Source organism: Macaca fascicularis, chromosome 8 (genome assembly GCF_037993035.2).
Source record: "Macaca fascicularis isolate 582-1 chromosome 8, T2T-MFA8v1.1".
NCBI lineage: Eukaryota > Metazoa > Chordata > Mammalia > Primates > Cercopithecidae > Macaca > Macaca fascicularis.
Genome location: NC_088382.1, coordinates 129,952,033 through 129,979,886, shown reverse-complemented (window position 1 = coordinate 129,979,886; position 27,854 = coordinate 129,952,033). Strand labels below are relative to the sequence as shown.

General features: G+C 40.9%; 1 protein-coding gene across 3 annotated transcripts in view; it reads right to left on the bottom strand.

Annotated features, from left to right (window-relative positions):
• Positions 1 to 27,854, bottom strand: part of COL14A1 (collagen type XIV alpha 1 chain) — a 245,527-nt gene that overhangs the window by 8,523 nt on the left and 209,150 nt on the right. For all 3 annotated transcript variants that reach the window (XM_005563999.5, XM_005563997.5, XM_005563998.5), the window contains exons 43-45: positions 18,823 to 18,858; positions 17,737 to 17,803; positions 14,624 to 14,812 (exon numbers count right to left, since the gene is read on the bottom strand). In XM_005563999.5, coding sequence (XP_005564056.2) covers positions 14,624 to 14,812; positions 17,737 to 17,803; positions 18,823 to 18,858 — 292 coding nt within the window. The remainder of the gene's footprint in view (positions 1 to 14,623; positions 14,813 to 17,736; positions 17,804 to 18,822; positions 18,859 to 27,854) is intronic.

Here is a 27,854-nt window from a genome sequence, read left to right as displayed (position 1 = left end):
TGTGCAGAACGTGCAGGTTTGCTACACAAGTACATGTGTGCCATGGTGGTTTGCTGTACCTATCAACCCATCACCTAGGTTTTAAGCCCCGCACACATTGGTTACTTGTCCTGATGCTCTTCCTCCTCTTGCCCCTCCTCCCGACAGGTCCCAGTGTGTGTTGTTCCCCTCCCTGTGTCCCTGTGTTCTCACTGCTCCCACTTCTGAGTGAGAACATGCGGTGTTTAGTTTTCTGTTCCTGTGTTAGTTTGCTGAGGATGATGGCTTCCAGCTTCACCCATGTCCCTGCAAAGGGCATGATCTCATTCCTTTTTATGGTTGCATACTGTTCCATGGTGTATATGTACCATATTTGCTTTAGCCTATCACTGATGGCCATTTGGGTTGGTTCCACGTCTTTGCTATTGGGAATAGTTCAGCTGCCCATTATAGGCAAGCATATTTTTGAAAAATCAACAGACAAAATTCCTTAGGCTGAAGCTTCATTTTTACACACCTCGGATATGTGAACACTGCTTTTTCTAACAAGTTGCTTGTGTGGTGGTGATATCAACTACTAGTGCCTCTTAGAGATGAATATAATTGGCTCCAGTTAAGTTTGAGGTACTGCAATTTTTTAAATGAGCACAGCTAATATAAATAAAGATCTAACTTCACAAAAATATGATTTAGCCAAGATTAAAAAACCCTTAGTTTTCTGTAGAGTAACAAAAATAATATTTAGAATCATCAGAAAGAAGTCCCCTCCCTCCATCTCCTCCTCCTCCTTCTCTCTCTTTTTCTAATAGACTATCTTTTAGAGCAGTTTTGGGTTCACAGTAAAACCGAGTAAAAGACACAGAGATTTCTCATATACACCCTGCTCCCACAAATGCATAACCTCACTCATTGTACAACATCCCCCATTAGAGTGGTACATTTGTCATATTCATTCATTCTTCAGAGTCTCATCAGAAACCATTTCAGGTTACCTGATTTTCCCTCACTGCTAACCTAATACTGACTTGCCAATATTTTCGTTTTCTGGCCCACAAAATCTGGGACTTGTTTGTTTTAGATCTTCCTTATATTCCAAGTGCCAGTCACACATGAGGCACTCAAGAAATATCTGTTAAAGCAATGGATGAATGAATGGAATACAAAATTTGATTGCAGACTTTGACAAATCAAAAATGTGCCTGAGAATGTATCAGCACTGCCTACAAATTATCTCACTAGGTTTCGGATGCCAGCTGCTTTCACATGAACAAACTCATGTTATTTCCACAAGAGCCACAAGGGCAGGCACTACTATAACCCTGAAAGAGAGCTGGATCCTGAGAGGGTAAGTCACTTGTCCTTAGGTAGGAAATAACAGAGCCAAAATCTCAACCCAGGCAGATTGGCGCAGAAGCCTCTGTGCTCAACCACGGCACTCCCTGCCTCTCCATCCTAAGCTGGACCTGAAAGCTCTTTCTTGTCTTGCTTGCTATAGTATGGCTTCCAAAACCTCCTGCCAAATGTGTCTGTACACTCTCTCTGGCCTCAGCAGTTTAGCACCACATTTCCTCAGCTGCTTTCCTCAATTTGTATACTTGCTGTCTGCCCTGAGCAAGATTTGGAGTTCACTTTAAGAGGATTTATCCTGCTCACACTGACATGTCCAGGGACCGGCCCTTGGTTGTCTGTTTCCTATTTTCTTTGGCCTTTTGGCCTCTGAGTCGGGAGATTTTATTCATCTTTATGGCCCCGCTGACCACACCACGCACTCCAGCCTGGAGTCTCTGTTGCTTCTGGAGCACAGTCACTCCTTCCTCATCCCCAGACATTCTAAGGAACTCCCAGGACTTATGCCCAGGAAGCTATGCAAGGCCTGGGGAATGCTTCCATTGTAATTGTACCAAAAAGTCACGGAGATTATAGATCAAGGCTTGCTGTGTTATTATACTGTCTGTTGCCTGGGATATGCTGGTGATGGATTGCAAGTACAGTCTGTTCTTCGCTCAATGTTTGTGTGAATGCCTACTAAGTGCAAGGTACTGGACCTAGCACCTAGTTACAAGAAGGCAGATTAATTGGACTCAATTCAATAAGTACTGTATGCATTTTGTTAAGCTCTTCTATTTCTACGTGTTTGGTCTGTACGACTAGTACCGTTTCTGGGGCTGCATGTCTTATGCTAAGACGGACAGGGATGGAAAACACGTAGTTGTTTTATATGTAAATGAGCCTTGCAAATGATTGCTAAAGGTCCCTCTTCCCATTGTCTTTTTCATGTAGCAACTGGCCATCTACTGTGCCTTTATAATTCAGGGCTCAGCCAGGGAAATACAAACCACTCTAGATCTTTCAGACAGAGGAAATTTGGAATTTAACACAGAGACTTGATAACACGGATGACGGAAAAGCTTAGAAACCAAGCAAAGGTGTAACTTACAAATTGGCAACAACACGGAACCACTATTACCCGTAGGAGAGTACAGACATTGAGAAAAAAAAATGTGACTGGAGCCCAGAGCCCAGGGACTTCCAGTAGGATCTAGAAATAGAGGGGGAGATTGTCCAGTAGAAGCAGGGGCGCAGAGGGGTGGCGGCTACAGCTGGAGTTGCAGAGGAGGCAGGGGTGGGGTTTGCCCTTCTTCGTACCCTCCAATCTTCCTCAATGCTTCCCATTGGGCTGACCTTGCCAAAGAGCAGAGGGCAAAGGGGCCTGGACACACAGCACCATGAAGCTAAAGCCAGGAGAAGGCAAACAACACAAACTGCCTAGCCCAGTCCCAACATCAACCACTGGGAATCCAGAGTCAAAAGCACCCCTCCTGCATGTAGCAGGTTGTCATGGAGTAGGAAACACGGACAGGTAACAAGTAGTTATAATGCAATGTGAAAACAGCTACAGCAGAATATGAGAGCACGGAACTGAGGGTCCTGTGGGGACTCCAGAAGGCTTTCCAATATGGCTGAGCCTGAAATGACATCTTGAAGAACAGGCATTATCTGCTAAAGAAGTGACAGATGGGCACGGTGGCAGACGAACCTGCATGTGCAAAGGCTTGCAGGTTGGAGACAACAGAACATGCCTGGGGGACCAGAAATGGTTTGGTATGGCTTTGGCAGTTTCAGGTTGTTTCACAGGCAATAGAACATAAGGATAGTCTAGTCCAGAGCACAACAAGCTTTGTGTGCCAGACTATGGAGAGACACTAACTTGTAAGGGCCACCTTCAGTACCTCCTACTTAATTTTATGTTCGGACTTTGTATTCTTTTTCTTCAAGAGGAACCCCAAGTCGTGAGCTTCAGGTTCCACAAAACCTGGATCTGCTCCTTCCGGGTGCTACAAGGCAATACGTTGGTTAAGGCAGCCTGGAGTCCTGTAGAGCCCAGCTCTACCAGTAAACCCTGTGCCAGTTCCACAGAAAATCCAGAGGAAAACACGTTGAATCATTAACTGGGGGCACTCAATGGTCAAAGGAATCCACTAACCAAAGCAAGATCAAGGCAAAGGGGTTAGCACTTCAGGTCTTTCTATTAGTCTCTATCAGACAGGACAGTATAGGTAGAGGGTTCTTGGGTATTTTGCCCACAGACTCACCTAAATTTGGGCAGCGAGAGGGAGGAAGTGCAGTAGGAAGGAAAGAGGAGAAGTAGGAAGAGTGGAAGTTAAAAAGAGAAGGGTGGAGAGAGAGAGAAGATGAGGTACAAAGTTCATCAGTGCACACTAGGCTAGTGTAGCCTGCAGGTTGACCATTTGCAATACAGGTGAGTGGCAGGAGAAAATGGGCATTAAATCAGGCATCAGGAATCTGGGCTTTTTGTTCACCCAGTGTTGCCACTGACACTATGACCTCACTGGTACATAAGAATGTCAGACCAAATGCCAATCTATTACTTTCTGCTACAAAATTTTGATTATTCCTTCTTAAGAGGAATAAAAATCAAATAAAATTTGATAATTCCTTCTATTATATTATTTCCACTCTTGACTATTAAGAAAATTATAAATTATTCAAAATTAGTGGCAAAAGGAGCCAATTTCTATAGCTTAAAAATGAATATTTCAGGTTCAGCTTGAATAGTCAACCAGTTGATGATATTTAAATTGGAGCTTGGTCTTCATTCCTTGCAGAACTGGAAAATGACACGATGCTCTCCACTCTTAGAAAAGAGAGCTGTGTCCAGGCCTTGGGATGAGGTCAGGGTCTACAGAATGTAAAACAAAATGTGTTATGACCAACAGCCCTTCACGATCAGCATGAAAGACCCATTACTGTGTTCTCACTCGTAAGTGGGAGTTGAACAATGAGAACACATGGAAACGGGGAGGGGAACATCACACACCGGGGGCTGTCAGGGGGTTGGGGAAAAGGGGACAGAGAGCATTAGGACAAATATCTAATGCATGGGGAGATTAAAATCTAGATGACGGGTCGATAGGTGCAGCAAACGATCATGGCACATGTATAGCTATGTAACAAACCTGCACGTTCAGCACGTGTATCCCAGAAGTTAAAGTTAAAAAAAAAAAAAAAAAAAAAGGATAAACACATCCAAAATCAAGGATACTCATCATGTTTTTCCAAACTAGCAAAGACGTTCAGGAAAGTCAAACTACTTCGCCATATTTACGTAGTAATTGAATGCCAAAGTCAAATCTAGAACAATGAAAATGGAAAGGATTAATGAATATATCTTTTCTCTGCATATTTTCACCCTCCTCTAAAAACGCATTTTGATAATTAACTTATTACAGTCATGGCTTTGAAAGCCATGTCAAAAAATTCACCAAAAACGGTTTATCACAGCTAATACAAACAACTTTAGTTTTATCATATAAACTACATTATATTTCCATTTTACTTATGTTCAAGGCTTGAAAATTTAGAAAATGACAAAATACATTCCTACATTTTTAAAAAAGGAGTTTCTTTCTCTCTCTCTCTCTTTTATTATCTAGCGTAACCAAATCTCCTTCTCAGAAAACTTGTCATGATTTTCTGGCTAAATTACACGACAACAACTTGAAAGGAAATGCTTACATTGTTCACGTGGCAGTAATCTGTCACCATGATGTCTCAGGATTGATGCACAATATCCACATGGGACTTTGTTTTTATCAGGGCTCAAGGGTGAATGAGGAATGGCAGTCAAAAAGCTAGCCAAGAGGTTATCAACACTATAAACTAGTTATGACTTATGAAATAACTATTGTATTTCATGTATTATGAGGAATAAAAGAAAAATGTACATTAAAATTTGTTTTCGGGGATAAGGTAGCCTCATTGTAAGAAAGGATGAACAGAAAGAAATTATTAAAGGCCAAATCAAGAAAGTATACTCTATCCCTATTGAATGACACGTGTCACACACTAATTGCAGTAGGATTAATCAGTCATTGATTTATCAAATATTTGTTCAAACTGACTAATAGACTTTCCAATTAAAGTTTTAAAATGTTTTTATCTACAGAAACAATGATACTAGCTTCCATGACAAAGACAGACAAAACACTAGTTATAGCTTTTTATTACTGTAACAGTCATATTCTACTAATTATAAAGCGTGGAAACATAATTTAATGCTAATTTTAATTTGTCAACGGCTTTTTTTTTCTCTCATTCTTTGTGTTTGTTTTGAAAATGGATTTTGTTCTAATTACAATTAATTTCAGAAACAGGAACACAAAAGGTATTAGTAGCTTTCAAAAACATTTTTCCCAATAATTGCTACTGTTTTTAAAGGTGCTTACACCTGCATCTTGCGTTTCCCTCTGAAAACCTACATCTGTCATTTGGATGATTTAAAAATACAGGAGAGAAAAACAAACATAAATGGTGAAAACAGGCAGGGTAAGCCAACTCTTCACAAGAGCCCTTCATTATTCAGCATTGTAGACGTCATACTGCTTGGAAATCATTTCAGTGGATGAGAGCATCACCCTCTTTGCAATGCACAGCCAGAAGGCCTTGTTTTAATTTAGAAGAGTGTAATGGTTTAAACAGGCACTCACCAAATCTTTAAAATGCCTCCCTCCAAAGTGTGCAGCCCAATTCCTCTCTACTTGAGTGTGGGCCAGGCTTAGTGACTTCCTTCTAACAAATAGAATATGGTGAAAGTAAAAGCTTGGGCTTCTGAGACTAGATGCCAAAATTATAATGGGAACTCCTCTTTGCTCTCTCTCTTGGATCAGTGGCTCTGAGGAAAGCAGCCTCTATGCGTTGAAAATGAATTCTCAACCATGCCCCCACGAAGAGCTCCGCAGCAAGGAAATGAATCCTCCTGCCAATCATCAGCCAGGGCCGGAGACGCCCGCCAACAGCCCTGTGAGGGCACCATCTTGGAAACAGATGCAACAGCTCTAGTCAAGCCTTCAGACGACTGGCTTCCTAAATGACATATTGACTGCAACTTTATGCAAGACTCGTAGCCAACAGCACCGATATAAAACTCACATCCCTGACCCACAAAAATGGACATTATATATATTTGTTGCTATTAAGCCACTAAGTTTTAAAGTAATTTGTCACACAGCAATAGATCACTAATACATAGAGTTTCTTTCTGCAGCCATGATCAATGTAAAGAGTCACTTTGTAATAAAAAAAATCAATAAAAGATGATGCAAACAAGAAAGTAAAGAGCATTCCTTGTCAATGCCTTAAGATGACTATACCTTTAGGAAAACACAATCCACTAAACCTTCAGAGAAACGTCTTGTTCTGAAGGGCATTCAAATTGGACTTTACCAGATGAGTACTGGGTGGAAAAAAGAAGGAGAAAACTATCTTTATTCGTTTTTCAGGAAATGAGAGGCAGGGGATGCAGAATCAAAGAAGGAAGAAGGTAACATGTATTTCAGCAGATTTTTTTTTTTTTTTTTTTTGGAGACAGAGTCTTGCTCTGGCTGGAGTGCAGTGGCATGATCTCAGCTCACTGCAACCTCCATCTCCCAGATTCAAGCAATTCTCCTGCCTCAACCTCCCAAGTAGCTGGGATCACAGGCGCAAGCCACCACACCCAGCTAATTTTTGTATTTTTTTTAAGTAGGGACAGGGTTTCACCATGTTGACCAGGCTGGCTTTGAACTCCTAACCTTAAGCAATCTGCCTGCCTTGGCATTCTGAAGTGCTGGGATTACAGGTGTGAGCCACTGCTACTGGCCTGTTTCAGCAATTTTTTTTTTTTTTTTTTTTTTGAGAAGGAGTCTCGCTCTGTCGCCCAGGCTGGAGTGCAGTGGTGCAATCTCTGTTCACTGCAACCTCCACTTCCCGGGTTCAAGCAATTCTCTATTTCCGCCTCCCTACTAGCTGGGATTACAAGCGCCCACCACCATGCCCAGCTAATTTTCATATTTTTAGTAGAGACAGGGTTTCACCATCTTGGCCAGGTTGGTCTTAAACTCCTGACCTTGTGATCCACCTGCCTCGGCCTCCCAAAGTGCTGGGATTACAGGCGTGAGCCACCGTGCCCAGCCTATTTCAGCAAATTTTTAACAGCAATAAAAAGAAAGAACACATCTCATGCAACTGAATATCCACTGTAATACAAAATCATAGGGAAGACCTGAAAATATTTCAGTGCCATTTAGCAAATAATAACGAAAGCTCTACCAGCACTCGATCTTTAATCAAGATGATCTGTCCCACAGAGATAATTTTTCCAGGAATCAGCTAGGATACATGGGACATTAAGAAATTTCACAAAAACGATATTTACCATTGCAGCATTTCTGGCTCAGAAGCGCTACGGTTTTACTCAGAAACGCGATGGTCTTTTTAACCACAGGAATATCCCACTTCTCTCTCCCAGTTTAAAATCAATCTGGAACTCAGTTTTCTCTACAGATGTCTGAGTCCTCTTGACTCACAGCTTACCCCGAGCATTAGGGGGACAGGTTTAGCTTTCGTGTGGGTGCACCATTTCCCTGCCATGCTGCCGTGTCTGAGTCTCTGAGAGGGAATGCTACCTACTCACGGTGCTCAAAGGAAGGCTGATTCCTTGTTTACTTTTGTTTTCCTGGGGGAGTTCTGTTTGCTATTGAGCACATGGGGAAAGGAGGACAAGATAATTTACATTTATTTGCATAATGCAATCATGCGTTTATTATCTTAGTAGGTCACCACTGTGAACACAACAGAGACAAATGCAGAGTGACTTAAGTCTTTATAATGGCGTCCTGAAGCAGAAATTGCAGAAAGTTTACCTTGTTCTTAGGATAAGTTCAAATTCCTTACCCAGACTCACAAAATGTTGGTTGCATCCTGTGGCCTCTGTCTACTCCTCCCTCCTCCTGAATTTTTACTATCCTTTTAACTCACCAAGCTCCAACCATACTATTCTTTTTTCTGTTATCCAAAGCAATGGAGCTTAGTAGGGGCAGTGCCATCCCTAGGAGACATTCTCGATACTTGTAGGGGAACTTCTTGTTGATGAAATGATTAGAGGTTGTTTTTACATTAAAATACATATTGGAATAAATTATTTGACTATAAATTACTTTCCTTTTAGTTCTCCTTTGTATTACACTACAGAACATTGTAATTTCTCTATTTAGTGTTGTTTGTTTAATGATATGTGAAGATAGGTTATATTTAATATCTATGAATTTTATTTTGGAACAGTAAAAGAGACCTGAGAAATTATTTGTTGTGAAAGGGAGAGTCACTGCCTTAAAGGTTTCAAGCCCTTTCTCACCTCAGGACCTTTGCACACACTATTGCCTCCTCTGCTAGAATGCTCTTCCCCAACTCTCTTATTGCTATGGCAAGTTCCTACTAAAGTTCTAGGTCTCAGCAAAACATCACTGATCAAGTCGGTCTCTTTTTGTATGCCATATGTTATCCTGTACTTTTTCATAGCACTAATTACAACTGAAATTAAATGATTCATATATAATTTGCTTAATATCCATCTCCCACTAACAGTAAGGTACAAGTCAGGAAATGTATACCCTGTTTACCACCATGTCATCAATGCCCAGCACAAGCTGGAAATGTAGTAGATGCTCAGTAAGTACCACTGAATGAATGAACGGAGATTCAGAGATTAAGTTTTAAGCTTAAGTGGTCAAGATCACATAGTTATTTAAGTGGCGAAGCTAGCAAGCACAGGCATTCTGGAATCATACATATCTAGACCCCTATTGTTCCGCTGTGTGACCCTGGACAATTAACAACCTAGCAGAGCCTCAGTTTCCTCACCTAACATGGAACTAATCCTGATCTCATAAGATTTTTATGAGCATCACATAACATGCTTAGCGACTGACACATAGTAGTTGCTTAATAAATGTCTACACCCGTTCTTCTCAAAGACCACAGTGACTGACATCTTCCTCTACATTCTGAAACCATTTATATTCTATATAACTCATTTAGCATTTACCATCTCCCAGTTTGTGCCCTCAGCAATGTTTCATATTCCTTCCTTATCCAAACCAGGTCTTTCACTTTACCCAAATGAGGTAGTGTGTACAGCACTGAGCGCAACACTTGGCAGATGCAATTGGAGTTCAATAAGTAGAAGCTATAAATAGTAGTATTATCTATCTGCCAAACTGAAAAACCTTACATAAACTCTGCATTTAATATTTGCTGACTTATTGTATAAGATAAACCAGATATAAATTCCAGCCATCCAGCTATACAATCTAAAACGAAAATCTTTAGATGGCTAGGTTAGATAGATGATTAGATGGTTTCTCTGATTCAAAAATTTTGGAGGGATTATGGAAACTAAAGGAGTTGCATAAAGACTGAAATCAGGCTGGGCACGCTGGATCACACCTGTAATCCCGGCACTTTGGGAGGCCAAGGCGGGGCAGGGGGTGGGGGCAGTTGAGGTCAGGAGTTCAAGACTAGCCTGGCCTACATGGTGAAACCCTGTCTCTACTAAAAATACAAAAATCAACCGGGCGTGGTGGTGCCTGCCCGTAGTCCCAGCTACCTGGGAAGCTGAGGCAGGAGAATTGCTTGAACCCGGGGGGCGGAGGTTGCAGTGAGCCAAGATCCGAGATCACACCTCTGCAATCCAGTCTAGGGAACAGAGCAAGACCCTGTCTCCAAGAAAGAAAAAAAAAAAGACTGAAATCAGGGTAATTTTCTAGTTCTTTTCAAGTAAATAAAGAAACTTAATTTTGTGAACTATAAACCAACAAACTTATTGTTGACTTGTTTAATATATGGCTCAAGATACCAGTGTAGAGAATGAACATTTAAATAAATTGAGTAAACAAAAACAGATGAATCATCTGGGAATGATATGCACAGAGCAGAAATAGAAAACGATCTGTAATTGAGGAAATCTGGTTTGGAATCACCCAAAACTGTGACTGGAGAGTAAGTTGAGGTCAGAACAGCGATTGACACATAGTGGTCAACCACTGGATTGTCCAGTCAAGCACTGGATTGCCATGGTTCAGTGATCAAAAGAGGAACCTCAGAGCTGGTCCTCTCTTCTGAATTTTGGGATAACGAGGAGCCAGGTTATACAGAACCATTTACATGATGACAGTACAGGGTTTAATGGGGAGAGGTAACCAACGAGCATCCCATGGAAAAATAGCTTTTCTTTGACATAAATTAATAGAGAAGAACAAGTGACAAGGAAAAGCAGGTGAGAAATTGGGCTGCTTAATATAAAGCATGGTGTTATGCAAATGAGGTCTTTTCAATGCTAGGTGCCAATAATTAGACAAATCTAAGTGGGATTTCGAGCTTCAGATAGAAAACCTGAACAACGTTAGCCAGAGGATCCCTTTGAATCCTTAAATTCTAAGAATTCTCTATTACAATCTGTGTAAGAGGATAGCTAAAAACTCTTCCACACAAACTTACAAAAAGGAGTTTAAGTTAAAGGAGACAAAGGGTTAATGAAGAGAGAGATAGACAATCAGATGGAGCAAAAGTGCAATCTTCTTTTAGATAATAAGAAAAGTCATGAAGAGCCATGTACATCACATTGCGAATATGAAAGGAAAATCCATAATTTTTCTTCTGCTCTCTAAAAATGCATATTCTTTGCCATTTCTCTGATAAAGATGGGGTTAATCAAAGACATTGTACGGGGATAGCGTTTTTCAAACTAAGGGAATGAAACCCAAGGTCTCTCCTCATTCTTTTAACAAAAGAAGAAAACAGGGAATAACAGGAAGGGTAAAAATAATTTCTTTTGTCCCAGTTATATACATTTGCATGCATGCATATGCATAAGCAATATTGCATCATGATGCCAAAAGTATTTTTTACTGTGTATCACATTTTTTTTTTTTTGAGACGGAGTCTCGCTCTGTCGCCCAGGCTGGGGTGCAGTGGTGCAATCTCAGCTCACTGCAAGCTCCGCCTTCTGGGTACACGCCATTCTCCTGCCTCAGCCTCCTGAGTAGCTGGGACTACAGGCACCCGCCACCGTGCCCGGCTAATTTTTTGTATTTTTTAGTACAGACGGGGATTCACCCTGTTAGCCGGGATGGTCTCGAACTCCTGACCTTGTGATTCGCCCACGTTGGCCTCCCAAAGTGCTGGGATTACAGGCGTGAGCCACCGAATCCGGCCTCTGTGTATCACATTTTTTAAAAGTTTGAAAAACTAGAATAGAAAAGTTAGAGCAGGCACTTCTGATGAAAAATTATCCAAACTGAATGGAGCTGTGAATTTAAAAAAAACTTTTTTTTTATTTCCATAGGTTATTGGGGAACAGGTGGTGTTTGGTTACATAAGTTCTTTAGTGGTGATTTGTGAGACTATGGTGCATCCATCACCCGAGCAGTATACACTATACCCTATTTGTAGTCTTTTATCCCTCATCCCCTGCCCATCCTTTCCCTCTAAGTCTCCAAAGCCCATTGTATCATTCTTATGCCTTTGCATCCTCATAGCTTATCTCCCACTGATGAGTGAGAACATATGATGTTTGGTTTTCCATTCCTGAGTCACTTCACTGAGAATACTAGTCTCATCCAGGTTACTGCAAATGTCATTAATTCATTCCTTTTTATGGCTGAGTAGTATTCCATCACATATATATACACACCACAGTTTCTTTATCCACTTGTTGATTAATGGGCATTTGGGCTGGTTCCACATTTTTGCACTTGTGAATTGTGCCGCTATAAACATGCATATGCAAATATCTTTTTGGTATAATGACTTCTTTTCCCCTGGGTAGAGACCCAGTAGTGAATTTTTTTAGGAAGACTCCTATGAGGCTCATAGGAAGCCTAAGCAGAAAGTGAGCCTCATTTCAATGTTCATGCCAGAATGCTCAACAGCCATATTTCTCATAATCTTGCTTGTGTAGTTTATTATGTGCTACATACACTGCCTGGTAATAGTACTTATTTTTACTCATTACAATATTGTGTCCTTATAACATTATTTTATCAAGAATGATGATAATCATATTTTATATGGCAGAAAAAAAAAAAACCACAGTCTCTGGCTCTTATTTCAAGTCTTGATGTTGGCTGACTTTGAGCCTTTTTGGCCTTACCTCAATATCTTCATATGCTTCCTTTTATAGAAAAAGAGAAAGAGAAAAGATAGCTGAAGACTTCAGTTTTAAAATTTTATTGTTTTGACTTAGTGGAAAGACAGACCTTTCCTCTCTTAATCTTTCCTGGATATTTGGATCTCAACGCTAAGAACCAAACATCACTGCCTACTTTGCAGCAGCGAACCCCAGCTGCAGCTGAAATAACTTTGCCGGGAACGAAGAGCCCCTTGGATGCTGGCCTATAAGCCCTGACCTATAATAGTCATCGCAAAATCACACCCTTCAAGTGGTGATCAACTAAAATCACGTTTCCCCCATGCTCAAAGGGCATGTCTCACTTTCTGTCTTACTGTCATCTTTTATGTATTTGTGAAATACAGGATTCTGCTTGTCTACTGTACTCTTTAGAATATACATCAATATGTATGTAAGAAAATTACATCATGGAAATTCATATTTCCAAAGGTCATCTGGGCTGCCCTTTGAGAACGCTTGGGTGACTTTTTTGTGGTCTAATCATTCAAGTGCACTTGCAGAGCAGGAGAGACTCGGTCTGGCAAGAACGGGACTAAGACTTCCAAAAAGAACAAAGACAACTTATGACTTGCTGGGAGTGACTCAGGTGCTGGCTCTGTGCTCACTGAGTCACAGTTTCTCCATTATTGACAGCATCAGAGGATGCCCTGCTGACAGAGGGGGCCAGATTCCAGGCTGCCAGGTCTTTGGTGAGTTGTGAGGGAATGATGCCATTTTCTACATCTGCTGATTTTGTGCTCAGACACAGGGGAAAACTTTCAGAAAGAAAAATCAGAACTGGGTCATAATTAAAGCAACAACTATCTAGTAAGTACCTATTAAGTACAAAGCATTGTGCAAAGCAATTCAGAACCAACACCTTCTCTCAACAACCTGGCTGTTCGCTAATGCCTGATGAGTGCTAAAACAGAAAGAAAAGACAGTAGGGCATCAGGTGTTCATGGGGGCGGAGATATTTGGGTTCTGGGGTGATAAATAACAATTTCATGTATAAGACAGCTGAGTCTTGAACTAAGAGTAAGAAGTATGGAAGACAAAGGAAGGAAAGGACATTTCCAAAGAGGGAAAACAATGTGTACAAAAGTGCAGAGGCAGAAATACACAAGGCCTGTTGGCATGAGTCAAAATAAATATGAAATACTGTTTTTGTAATCTGTATTTTAAATCAAATTTTATAAAAGGAATATATCCTACCCATCCCACAAAACTAATAACGCTCACACAGCAGACAGGTAAAAGTTAGTTTTTCCCCAGGTCTATGTTCTACAAAATGTATCTTAGAAAATACTCTGATTGGTTGTCTCTCTTTCCCATCACTTTCTTCATGGTTGATACACAACCATGACTTCCCACATCTCCTTTACCTGCTTCTGGAATGGAAGATCTTAGTCAAGTATAGATTCAGTCAAAAGTTTTATTATTGTGTTACACAATACTTCTAAGACCTGTAGATGGTGGAAGAAAAGGCTAAGGTAGAATCTCTATTTTAAGGAAACTTTAGTGGGAAGGACAAAACATTGGCCCATGAAACTACTAAATAAAATGTTGTCTGATATAATGGGAAGATGAGCCACAGATACTATTTTAATTTGAGGTTTAGAGCTGACACAGTCTATATAGGAACATGTGAACTATATGCTGATACAATTCATGACTCTTCTCAGGACTGCTGCTGACTGTTGCCCAGTCTGGGCACTGCACAAATAAAGCACCAGCAAACCACCAGAGTGAGTTCTCTGCCTTGACATTGGTGTGACGCCATGTTTGGTCAGAGGGCGGCATCATTTTCTAATTCTTCACCTTGGAAGGGGCACTCTTTTTGACCTCATCCATCTAGAGGGGATATCTTTCTTTCATTAGCTCAAATCCTCTCAGAGGTGATTTGGGGGTTCTGACCTTCCTCTTTCATGTAAGTAGATATGGCTCTTGATAAACACTTGGCAGATTGCTCAATTTTCTCAGTCTCAGATAAATAAACAAGAAACTGCAGAATAGATGGGGCAGAATTAATTTAAGTCAATTGTTTCAGACTTTCTCCTTGTATAAACACCACTAGAATGTTCTGCTTCCCTGCACCCAGCTCAGAGGAGTTCCTCTGGGATAAGGGGCCCAGTTTACCTCGTTCTCCTGGGGTCCCTGGCACGCCTGCATTTCCGGGGAAGCCTGGTGTGCCTGGGGGTCCTTGTTCACCAGGGGCTCCAGGTGAGCCTGGTCTCCCAGGCTCCCCAGGAGGCCCTTGGACAGTCCGGATGGATGAGGAGTGGCTGGGAATCTGGTTGAGGATGGCAGTGTACCTGGCCATGTGACCTGAGGCACGAAGCATAAAGACAGCATTCAGTGAACTGTCACACAAGGAAAGAGACCGGGTGTCATTCGTTAAGGCTCCAAACAATACTGTTAGATACCCACCAAGGGAAAAATCACACCCCTTTGAAATACGTTGATTTCCAGCTTAACATTTTTTATGTTTTACTCTGGATGATATTAAGGGTTGGACTGTTGTCAAGTGGCATCTCATGTGTTTGGAATTCTGCAGCTCACGTCAGCATCTCAATAAACATCATTGAGCAGAAGTTGTAAATTTCATCTTTACCCTCAACATTTATTTGACCCCTAGACCCTCTCACCCAGCTGCCATTTCTCTAGCAATTACTCCCCAAGTTATTTGTCTTTTCTACAACGCACAAAGCCTCCCCACCCTCTTGCTCACAAATCCCCAGACAAGTGCTCTGTCTCAACTCGAGTATCTCTTGGTCATGAAGCTTTTTTTTGGGAACCTTTACTTGGGTCTCATTGGCAGAAACTCCCACTAGCTTTATATTTTTAAAAGATCTGGCACTCTCTCCCACAATCGCTTAACTCAGTTATGTCTGGAAAATATATATACAGATATATGTTACTAATTACAAGTATAAAGTACTTGATATCATGATGTCTCATTTTTCCAACATCATTAGGAGATGAGATTTCCCAACATAAGTGAATTTTCTAGTTTACTATTATTTATCCATTTTGAAATATTTAAAACTAAATAAAAAATAGTAACCATTTCTTCAAGGAATTCACTCTAAAATACATTCAGTGCATTCTTTTCTTAAGCATTGGATTGTCACTGTAACTAGGGATCCCCTCCTGATGACTCAAGGCTATTAGCAGGCACATCCATTGCTGCCTGGGAAGGTGAGATATTTCCTCATTTGCTTTTTCAGCTTCTGCCTTTGACACGGGGTCTGTCCATTACCATTTTCCCAGCTGTCATGACTTTGGTCTTGAATAATTTCCCATGTAACTCTTCCTAGCATAATTCTGATCAACTGTGAACTAAAAACTAGAGAAGTGAGCTTGTGAGGAATTATTTGCTAACCGAAAAATCCAGTTTTGAGTGGCAGCTGAAGGAATACAGTAAGGAGCCCAGAGGAAACTGAAGTAGTGTTAGGGAAGATCGTTGAGGTGCCAGAAATACAGACACTGAGTAGGTTGGGCCTGGCTTATCAAGTTGCATGCAACTTTTTTGATTTCCTTCTAGTATATTGACAGGCAGGGCTTTGCTATTTTATGGACTTGTTTAAGTTTTGCTATGTAACCAATACCTTGCTGACTTCTACTTCCTAGAAGTCAGTCACAAGACTCTGAGAATTTGTAAGGAGAAAAAATTGATTTTGAACCCTTGATTTTTAGGGCACGCTTTAAATAACCAGATATTTACACATGATTTTTATTCTACAGTAGAATAAGACAGCAAGTATCGTGAGATCTTTCTTGTGTTGTGGTCAGTGAGTCATAGTAAGATTTACGCCTTAAGTTTTCTGAAAATAATGATCTGCTCATTTACAATGTACACCTGAAATCAGAAATCTACAGAACAATTCAAGATACAGGTTATTTACAATATGTCAGTACAAAATGATTAATGTTCAATTTCTCTTTTATAATGTCTTTTTAAAGATCCTATTTTGGCATTAAACTTAAACAGTTATATTTAACTGGTAAATTCTCTCTCACAGACACACACATCGTTTGGGCAATATAAGAGAAAATTAAATAACGTTAAAATATAAGGAGCACGACTACTGTGTCTGAAGTTGGTAGCTTCATACGCTGTTTGCCCTGATGTTTTTGCCCTAATGAAAACTCTTCCAAGCCTATGCAGATCTCAACTCCATGCCTCCTCCAGGGTGAGATTTGGATTTATCTCAGAACTAAAGATGGAATTTTGGACTTAGCCAACAGAGCTTTCTTAGATATTTGCAGGGCTTCCTGGCCCAACTCCCAAACTTTCCTGAGTTAAAATGAATGTAACCCCAAGCCAATTAGCCACCTGGGGAATGTCAGCCCTGGAAGCCAGGGTGCTATTGGGTGGGAGGGCTGGACAGCAGAGCTAGGCGAGAGCTGGGTGGGGTTGAGAGAGATAGTTCACCTCTGCTTGGCCTCAGATATTCCTGGAACTGAACAAATTACGGCAAAGAGAAGGGCCCACGCTAGTAACCCTTTGATTAGATTACTGTGATAAAATATATAATCAGTGGGCAGAGGGGAAACGTGCAAAAGTGGTGGGTATCTAAGCAAATGGGCACTGAAATACAGTGCTATCAAAAAGCTCAAGAAAAATGAAGAAATGGGACAGGCATCATATCAAGTTTGTTCTGATGTAATTTTTGGCACAAAGTCCAAATATAATATCATCTCAAACGTCAGAGCAAGCCTGTCCATGTGTGTGTGTTTGTACTTTGGTAAACATCTTAAGAGATAAATGAGAAGACCTTAGGCTAACCAGAAGATAATGGATGTGAAATGGATAAGAAGGAAATATTCATTTAAACCTTGCAAGTTAATAAAAATCAACACCATAAATTGTCTTTCTGAGGTAGCTTCTGAAGATGTAGTCTGGCAGCTTTCAAGTGCTGAACACTTGAGAAAAAATCCTACCCACCTGGAGAGACGAGAAAGGAATAGATTTGATCTGGGCAGTCAAGTTAAATTTACATGGGCAAACAGGCGGTTCTTGGACCGACGACACAAAGGAATTTGGCTTTTGTACCATCGATGTAGAGCTCTAGGGTAATCTGTGATGATCTCTTTGATGGGTCAGTGATGGTCATCTGTAAAGCTTCTGTGTCTGCACCAAGACAATGCTTTGGAGTTTTCCTTAGTGGTACGCTCACGGGAAAAGCAAACTCTTCTGGATGAGAGTTTGTTAAGGGGAACAACTTCCGTAACCATTATATACTTACTCTGGATGAGCTGTTCGCATACTTGACGTGCTACTGATCTCACCATGGCTTGAGACTGCAGGTCACCCTGGATGAAAAAAAAAGCATACTCCTGACTCAGCTGTAAGCCCAGCCACATTACCAGGACTTCCAGGATGTGGATCTGACTTGCCCCATTGTTCCCATCAGGGATCTTTGGCTCCTAGCAATGGGTGGGTTTGACCACCACGGTGCATGCAGAGAAGGGGTAAGCAATTTGATATTCATGGTTCAAGGATCCTGGGAGTCCTTATTAGATTAACAAGCATAAATAAGTATTTCTAGTCCCATATTCTAAAAAATTTAATAGTTTTGAAACAAACCCATATATATTTAATACCTGATTTATAGCTCTTTAGAGCTTATAAAATACTGCACTTTCTTGAGCAGTGGCTCATTTAATACTAATAGCAACCCAGAGGAAAGGTGTTAAACCCGTTTTATAGCTGAATAGCATTAAACACACGGCCCAAGATTTCATAGAGGTAATTGGATGAGCCCAAGGCCACTGCTGTTTCTGCTATAGCCAATGGCACAATTATATTAGCAGCTGCACAATTTCTGGAAGGAGAGAGACAACCCCTAAATCAAGCTGACTTCAGTTTTGGGGCCAATTCTTTGATTCTATGCCTGCCATTGTCTTCCTGGGTGTGAACGCTGGAGCATCAGAAAACTCAGGAGTGCCATGCTGCCACTTGTCACTTGTATAAAGTTTTTACTTTTCTGAAGCCTTTTCAAATCTATTATACAATGTTCTCATCAAATCCACTTCGTAAATTATATGAGAGCGATTCTCTCCATTTTATCCTTAAAGAAATGAGCCCAAGTTCATTGACCTGGATGGTAGCAGATATGCAACTAGAAACTAGCTCTCCTGACTCCCAGCCCACAGGGATTTTACCTCTGGAAAACGTGGCCACAGTCTAATGAATTGGGGAAAGGGAGAAGCAGGGACTGGTACAATAGCAATGAATAATAATGTTAGTAAGTGACGATCCTTTATCAGGCTTATGCAATGGAAGGGGTGCAATCAGCTGGGGCCAGAAAACAGAGCCACAGGATACTTACCCGCTCTCCTCGTTCCCCCTTTGCCCCAGGGACACCCTGTATGAATGGAAAATTGTCAAGTTACTTATGATATTTCACTTAGTTAAGAGTGATCATCATGCATCTTTTCTTATTTTATTAAGACATTTTTCTTAGCACCAGTAATTCTGCAGCAAAAATCATTACACAACAACAGAAAATAGACAGCAACCAGTAAGCACAACAAACATAAAAGCTGTTACTCATTCTACTCCTTCGGCTTTTTTACGCAGAGACATGGTATATTTTGGCCACAAAATTTGAATCATGCAGCAATAATACTGCTTCGTAACACATATTTTCACCGAGTAGGTCCTTCGCGCCTTTCCACCCTAAACGCCACTCTACGTACTGTACTCAGTATACTGAGGATCCTTCACAATTTATTTCACAAATCTCTGCTGAATAGTTAAATTGTTTCAGTTTTTAAAGGAATATCTCCAAAAGGATAGAAAAGACTGCCTCTCAATTTAGGAGTTCAAGTCAGAGATGAGATTAGTGAAATCCCACAGCTTCACTCTGATTTCTGTGCAGCACGATGCTGCACAATTCTTCCTAAATCTCCCCAATATGGGAGCTCACGTTTATGTGAATTCTCAATTGATTTGTTATTTTCTTATGTGGCTTAGCTACTCTTTGGCTCATAAGAAACCTTGCCGTTATTAAAATGCATCTACTTTAAAAATCATATTTTCAGGGTTTCTCCAGTGAAATTATACATCTAATGAAAAACATGTGTCTTCAGAAGGATTTCATATTTTTGTTTAAACTCTGAGGCAATGTTCATTGAAAAACATTTTTATAGTCTCGACTGAAAGGAGAGTGAATGGTATTTATTAATGGAATTTGCCACGTTGTCAGACTGTTTCCAGTTGTTATTTCAAACAGGTCCCAAGTCAAACTCGGTATCTTCTTCAAAATCTGTAGTCAGTGAACCGTTACCCAAATTCAAACTTCTGGTTTCATCCCATGGTGTGCAGGTAAACTTGCTTCCCAGAAAAAGAAAATGCCCTGACTTGTAGCGTTTGCTGATTTTGGAGGTTTAGTGTTTCTATCACAGCTGATTTCAAGCTACAAATGCTCTGTCACTGAAGATAGAATTGGAAAGGGAAGAGAAATGCATGATTGACTCTCCTGTGCAGATATTTAAGCAGCCCACCCTGGTTCTATCTTTTCTCCTCTTCTCCCTTGCCCTGCCATGTCTATTCAATACACACACACACACACACTCACAAACATACACCACATACAGATACCCACACACTTTTTTTTTTTTTTTTTTTAGATGCAGTCTCCCTCTATCTCCCAGACTGGAGTGCAGTGGTACGATCTCAGCTCCCTGCAACCTCTGGCTCCTGAGTTCAAGCGATTCTCTTGCCCCAGCCTCCTGAGTAACTGAGACAACAGGCGCACACCACCACATCTGGCTAATTTTTGTATTTTTAGTAGAGACGGGGTTTCACCATGGTGGCCAGGCTGGTTTCAAACTCTTGACCTCAAGTGATCTGCCCACTTCAGCCTCCCAAAGTGCTGGGATTATAGGAGTGAGCCACCGCATCTGGCCAACACTTTTTTTTTTTAACGTAATGTTAGAATCTTAGTGTTGGGTATATGGGCGTGGTGTTTACTCAAAATTCTTTCAATTTTGTGTGTGTTTAAAAATTTTTTATGCTAATACTTTGGAAAGAATGTAGGACACTGGACCTGCAAGCCGGGTTAACTCTCTGAGTTTCTTTGTAAGATGAGGCCACTAAATGAAGTGATCTCTGGGGTCTCTTATCAGTCTAACACGTTGTTCTCTCATGATGCGGTCATTATGCAGAAGCAGGGAGCACAAGAAACAGAAACTGATGAAAAATACAAAGTCTGGGCTTCCAAGAGAAGGATTCCAACCTCTACAGAGAAAGAAGATCCTCACAATTTGTGACCTTTATGTGAGTTCCATGAGGCAGTCTGTGTCCAGCTTGTAGACTTCTGTACCCCCACGTCCTAGGATGGTACATGGGAGTGGCAAATTTTCAAAAATCATGTGCTAACTGAATGAGTGAATGGATAGCTGAATTTCACTTCAAGTTTGAATGGCAAGCCAATTTGTGCTTCATTTCAACTACCCTGATTGTAAAAAAGAAAGAAGATGGCCAGGCACAGTGGCTCACGCCTGTAATCCCAGCATTTTGGGAGGACTGCAAAGGCCTGATCACAATGCAGGTGGACCATGAGGTCAGGAGTTCAAGACGAGCCTGACCGATATGGTGAAACCCCATCTCTACTAAAACTACAAAAATTAGCTGGGCATGGTGGCGCGTGCCTGTGGTGGCACATGCCTGTAGTCCCAGCTGCTCGGGAAGCTGAGGCAAGAGAATCGCTTGAACCTGGAAGGCGTTCCATTATAAAACTTTTTTGCAAAAGTAAGATTTGCATAGCACACTCCCGCCCCAGCCCAAATTCTTTTTGGAAATAAATGTACTGACTGTGCCTTCTTCCCTCATTCCTCAGGTTTCACAAACGGACAGATCTCTAAAGAGACCTGTGTGTGATGTTCCCCTTCTTGTGTCCAAGTGTTCTCATTGTTCAGTTCCCACCTATGAGTGAGAACATGCGGTGTTTGGTTTTTCGTCCTTGCAATAGTTTGCTGAGAATGATGGTCTCCAGCTTCATCCATGTCCCTACAAAGGACATGAACTCATCCTTTTTCATGACTGCATAGTATTCCATGGTGTATATGTGCCACATTTTCTTAATCCAGTCTATCATTGATGGACATTTGGGTTGGTTCCAAGTCTTGGCTATTGTGAGTAGTGCTGCAATAAACATACATGTGCATGTGTCTTTATAGCAGCATGATTTATAATCCTATGGGTATATGCCCACTAATGGGATGACTGGGTCAAATGGTATTTCTAGTTCTAGATCCTTGAGGAATTGCCACACTGTCTTCCACAATGGTTAAACTAGTTTACAGTCCCACCAACAGTGTAAAAATGTTCCTATTTCTCCACATCCTCTCCAGCACCTGTTGTTTCCTGACTTTTTAATGATCACGACTCTAATTGGTGTGAGATGGTATCCCATTGTGGTTTTGATTTGCATTTCTCTGGTGGCCAGTGATGATGAGCATTTTTTCATGTGTCAGTTGGCTGCATAAATATCTTCTTTTGAGAAGTATCTGTTCACATCCTTTGCCCACTTTTTGATGGGGTTGTTTTTTTCTTGTAAATTTGATTGAGTTCTTTATAGGGTCTGGATATTAGCCCTTTGTCAGATGAGTAGATTGCAAAAATTTTCTCCCATTCTGTAGGTTGCCTGTTCACTCTGATGGTAGTTTTTTTTGCTGTGCAGAAGCTCTTTAGTTTAATTAGATCCCATTTGTCAATTTTGACTTTCATTGCCACTGCTTTTTGTGTTTTATACATGAAGTCCTTGCCCATGTCTATGTCCTGAATGGTAGAGTCTAAGTTTTCTTCTAGGGTTTTTATGGTTTTAGGTCTAACATTTAAGTCTTTAATCTATCTTGAATTAATTTTTGTATAAGGTGTAAGGAAGGCATCCAGTTTCAGCTTTCTACATGTGGCTAGCCAGTTTTCCCAGCACCATTTATTAAATAGGGAATCCTTTCCTCATTTCTTGTTTTTGTCAGGTTTGTCAAAGATCAGATGGTTGTAGATGTGTGGTATTATTTCTGAGGGCTCTGTTCTGTTCTGTTCCATTGGTCTATATCTCTTTTGGTACCACTACCATGCTGTTTCGGTTACTGTAGCCTTGTAGTATAGTTTGAAGTCAGGTAGTGTGATGCCTCCAACTTTGTTCTTTTGGCTTAGGATTGTCTTGGCAATGCGGGCTCTTTTTTGGTTCCATATGAAATTTAAAGTCGTTTTTTCCAATTCTGTGAAGAAAGTCATTGGTAGCTTGATGGGGATGGCATTGAATCTATATATTACCTTGGGCAGTATGGCCATTTTCACGATATTGATTCTTCCTATCCTATCCATGAGCATGGAATGTTCTTCCATTTGTTTGTATCCTCTTTTATTTCATTGAGCTGTGGTTTGTAGAGCTCCTTGAAGAGGTCCTTCACATCCCTTGTAAGTTGGACTCCTAGGTATTTTATTCTCCTTGAAGCAACTGTGCATGGGAGTTCACTCATGATTTGGCTGTCTGTTTGTCTGTTATTGGTGTATAAGAATGCTTGTGATTTTTGCACATTGATTTTGTATCCTGAGACTTTGCTGAAGTCGGTTATCAGCTTAAGGAGATTTTGGGCTAAGATGATGGGGTTTTCTAAATACAAAATCGCATCATCTGCAAACAGGGACAATTTGACGTCCTCTTTTCCTAATTGAATACCCTTTCTTTCTTTCTCCTGCCGGATTGCCCTGGCCAGAACTTCCAACAATATGTTGAATAGGAGTGGTGAGAGGGGGCATCCCTGTCTTGTGCCAGTTTTCAAAGGGAATGCTTCCAGTTTTTGCCCATTCAGTATGATATTGGCTGTGGGTTTGTCATAAATAGCTCTTATTATTTTGAGATACGTCCCATCAATACCTAATTTATTGAAAGTTTTTAGCATGAAGGGCTGTTGAATTTTGTCAAAGGCCTTTTCTCCATCTATTGAGATAATCATGTGGTTTTTGTCTTTGGTTCTGTTTATATGCTAGATTATGTTTATTGATTTGTGTATGTTGAATCAGCCTTGCATCCCAGGGATGAAGTCCACTTGATCGTAGTGGATAAGCTTTTTGATGTGCTGCTGGATTTGGTTTGCCAATATTTTATTGAGCATTTTTGCACTGATGTTCATCAGGGATATTGGTCTAAAATTCTCTTTTTTTGTCGTGTCTCTGCCAGGCTTTGGTATCAGGATGATGCCGGCCTCATAAAATGAGTGAGGGAGGATTCCCTCTTCTTCTAGTGATTGGAATAGTTTCAGAAGGAATGGTACCAGTTCCTCCTTGTACCTCTGGTAGAATTCGGCTGTGAATCCATCTGGTCCTGGACTTTTTTTGGTTGGTAGGCTATTAATTATTGCCTCAATTTCAGAGCCTGTTATTGCTCTATTCAGTGATTCAACTTCTTCCTGGTTTAGTCTTGGGAGGGTGTATGTGTCCAGGAATTTATCCATTTTTTTTCCAGATTTTCTAGTTTATTTGCATAGAGGTGTTTGTAGTATTATCTGATGGTAGTTTATATTTCTGTGGTATCGGTGGTGTTATCCCCTTTATCATTTTTTATTGCATCTATTTGATTCTTCTCTCTTTTCTTCTTTATTAGTCTTGCTAGCAGTCTATCAATTTTGTCGACCTTTTCAAAAAACCAGCTCCTGGATTCATTTGTTTTTTTAAGGGTTTTTTGTGTCTCTATCTCCTTCAGTTCTGCTCCGATCTTAGTTATTCCTTGCCTTCTGCTAGCTTTTGAATGTGTTTGCTCTTGCTTCTCTAGTTCTTTTAATTGTGATGTTAGGGTGTCAATTTTAGATCTTTCCTGCTTTCTCTTGTGGGCATTTAGTGCGATAAATTTCCCTCTACACACTGCTTTAAATGTGTCTCGGAGATCTGGTATGTTTTGTCTTTGTTCTCATTGGTTTCAAAGAACATATTTATTTCTGCCTTGATTTTGTTGTTTACCCAGTAGTCATTCAGGAGCAGGTTGTTCAGTTTCCATGTAGTTGTGCAGTTTTGATTGAGTTTCTTAATCCTGAGTTCTAGTTTCATTGCACTGTGGTCTGAGAGACAGTTTGTTATAATTTCTGTTCTTTTACATTTGCTGAGGAGTGCTTTACTTCCAACTATGTGGTCAATTTTGGAATAAGTGTGATGTGGTGCTGAGAAGAATGTATATTCTGTTGATTTGGGGTGGAAAGTTCTGTAGATGTCTATTAGGTCTGCTTGGTGCACAGCTGAGTTCAATTCCTGGATATCCTTGTTAACTTTCTGTCTTGATCTGTCTAATGTTGATAGTGGGGAGTTAAAGTCTCCCATTATTATTGTGTGGGAGTCTAAGTCTCTTTGTAGATCTCTAAGGACTTTTTTTATGAATCTGGGTGCTCCTGTACTGGGTGCAGTACATATATATTTAGGATAGTTAGCTCTTCTTGTTGAATTGATCCCTTTACCATTATGAAATGACCTTCTTTGTCTCTTTTGATCTTTGTTGGTTCAAAGTCTGTTTTATCAGAGACTAGGATTGCAACCCCTGCCTTTTTTTGTTTTCCATTTGCTTGGTAGATCTTCCTCCATCCCTTAATTTTGAGTCTATGTGTGTCTCTGCGCGTGAGATGGGTCTTCTGAATACAGCACACTGATCCAATTTGCCAGTCTGTGTCTTTTAATTGGAGCATTTAGCCCATTTACATTTAAGGTTAATATTGTTATGTGTGAACTTGATCCTGTCATTATGATGTTAGCTGGTTATTTTACTCGTTAGCTGATGCAGTTTCTTCCTAGCATCGATGGTCTTTGCAATTTGGCATGTTTTTGCAGTGGCTGGTACCAGTTATTCCTTTCCGAGTTTAGTTCTTCCTTCAGGAGCTCTTGTAGGGCAGGCCTGGTGGTGATGAAATCTCTCAGCATTTGCTTGTCTGTAAAGGATTTTATTTCTCCCTCACTTATGAAGCTTAGTTTGACTGGATATGAAATTCTGGGTTGAAAATTCTTTTTTTTAAGAATGTTGAATATTGGCCTTCACTCTCTTCTGGCTTGTAGAGTTTCTGCAGAGAGATCCACTGTTAGTCTGATGGGCTTCTCTTTGCGGGTAACCCGACCTTTCTCTCTGACTGCCCTTAACATTTTTTCCTTCATTTCAACTTTGGTGAATCTGACAATTATGTGTCTCGGAGTTGCTCTTCTCGAGGAGTATCTTTGTGGCATTCTCTGTATTTCCTGAATTTGAATGTTGGCCTGCCTTGCTAGATTGGAGAAGTTCTCCTGGATAATATCATGCAGAGTGTTTTCCAACTTGTTTCCATTCTCCCCGTCACTTTCAGGTACACCAGTCAGACATAGATTTGGTCCTTTCTCATAGTCCCATATTTCTTGGAGGTTTTGTTCATTTCTTTTTACTCTTTTTTATCTAAACTTCTCGCTTCATTTCATTCATTTGATCTTCAATCACTGATACCCTTTCTTCCAGTTGATGGAATTGGCTACTGAAGCTCGTGCATGTGTCATGTATTTCTCGTGCCATGGTTTTCAGCTCCATCGGGTCATTTAAGGACTTCTCTACACTGGTTATTCTAGTTTGCCACTCGTCTAATCTTTTTTCAAGGTTTTTAGCTTCTCTGCAATGGGTTCGAACTTCCTCCTTTAGCTCGGAGAAGTTTGATCGTCTGAAGCCTTCTTCTCTCAACTCGTCAAAGTCATTCTCCATCCAGCTTTGTTCTTTTGCTGGCAAGGAGCTGCGTTCCTTTGGAGGGGGAGAGGCACTCTGATTTTTAGAATTTTCCAGCTTTTCTGCTCTGTTTTTTTCCCATCTTTGTGGTTTTATCTACGTTTGGCCTTTGATGATGGTGACGTACAGATGGGGTTTCGGTGTGGATGTCCTTTCTGTTTGTTAGTTTTCCTTCTAACAGTCAGGACCCTCAGCTGCAGGTCTGTTGGAGTTTGCTGGAGGTCCACTCCAGACCCTGTTTGCCTGGGTTTCAGCAGCAGAGGCTGCAGAACAGCAAATATTGCTGAACAGCAAATGTTGCTGCCTGATTGTTCCTCTGGAAGCTTCATCTCAGATGGGTACCTGGCAGTGTGAGGTGTCATTCTGCCCCTACTGGTGGGTACCTCCCAGTTAGGCTACTTGGGGGTCAGGGACCCACTTGAGGAGGCAGTCTGTCCGTTCTCAGATCTCAAACTCCATGCTGGGAGAACGACTACTCTTTTCAAAGCTGTCAGAAAGGGACATTTAAGTCTGCAGAGATTTCTGCTGCCTTTTGATAGGCTATGCCCTACCCCTAGAGGTGGAGTCTATAGAGGCAGGGAGGCCTCCTTGAGCTGCAGTGGGCTCCACCCACTTCAAGCTTCCTGGCCGCTTTGTTTACCTACTGAAGCCTCAGCAATGGCAGATGCCCCTCCCCTAGCCTCGCTGCCACCTTACAGTTCGATCTCAGACTGCTGTGCTAGCAATGATCGAGGCTCCGTGGGCATGGGACCCTCCGAGCCAGGTGCAGGATATAATCTCCTGGTGTGCCGTTTGCTAAGACCGTTGGACAAGTGCAGTATTAGGGTAGGAGTGATCTGATTTTCCAGGTGCCATCTGTTACTACTTCCTTTGGCTAGGAAACAGAATTACCTGACCCCCTGCGCTTCCCAGGTGAGGCGATGCCTTGCCCTGCTTCAGCTCATGCTCTGTGGGCTACACCCACTGTCCTGCCCGCACTGTCCAACAAGCCCCAGTGAGATAAACCCAGTACCTCAGTTGGAAATGCAAAAATCACCTGTCTTCTGTGTTGCTCACGCTTGGAGCTGTAGCCTGGAACTGTTCCTATTTGGCCGTCTTGGAACCGCCCCAATTCATTTAATTCTTATAACACTCCTATACGATTAACTTATTTAGTGCTTATAATACTCCTATAAGATTAACTCATTCATTCTTTATAACAACCCTATATTATTCCCATTTTCCAGATATGGAAAATGAGGAACTAAGAGGTCATGTCACTTGCTCAAGGCCATGCAATAAGGAAGTGAAAAAACTGGGGACCTGAACCTAAATTGTGGGCTCCAGAATCCACACACATCCCAAGTACACTCTACCGCTCTGTTGAAAGAGAACTCTGCTCAGCAATTCTGCCAGCTCGTATCTTCTATTCCAGGGAAGATAATATTTTCTCAATTAAAATAAAGCAAAACAAGCAAACATACCATGCCTAAAGCCTAACTCTAGTAATTCAGAATTAGGTTGCAACTTGCGTCATTTTTTAAAAAATCTATTTTATCTTGAATAACTTTATTTCTGCACCAATACATTTTTTGACAGTTTTCCTGCTATTCTTGCTATCATTTATTAAACTGGCTTGTTTGAAAATGTTT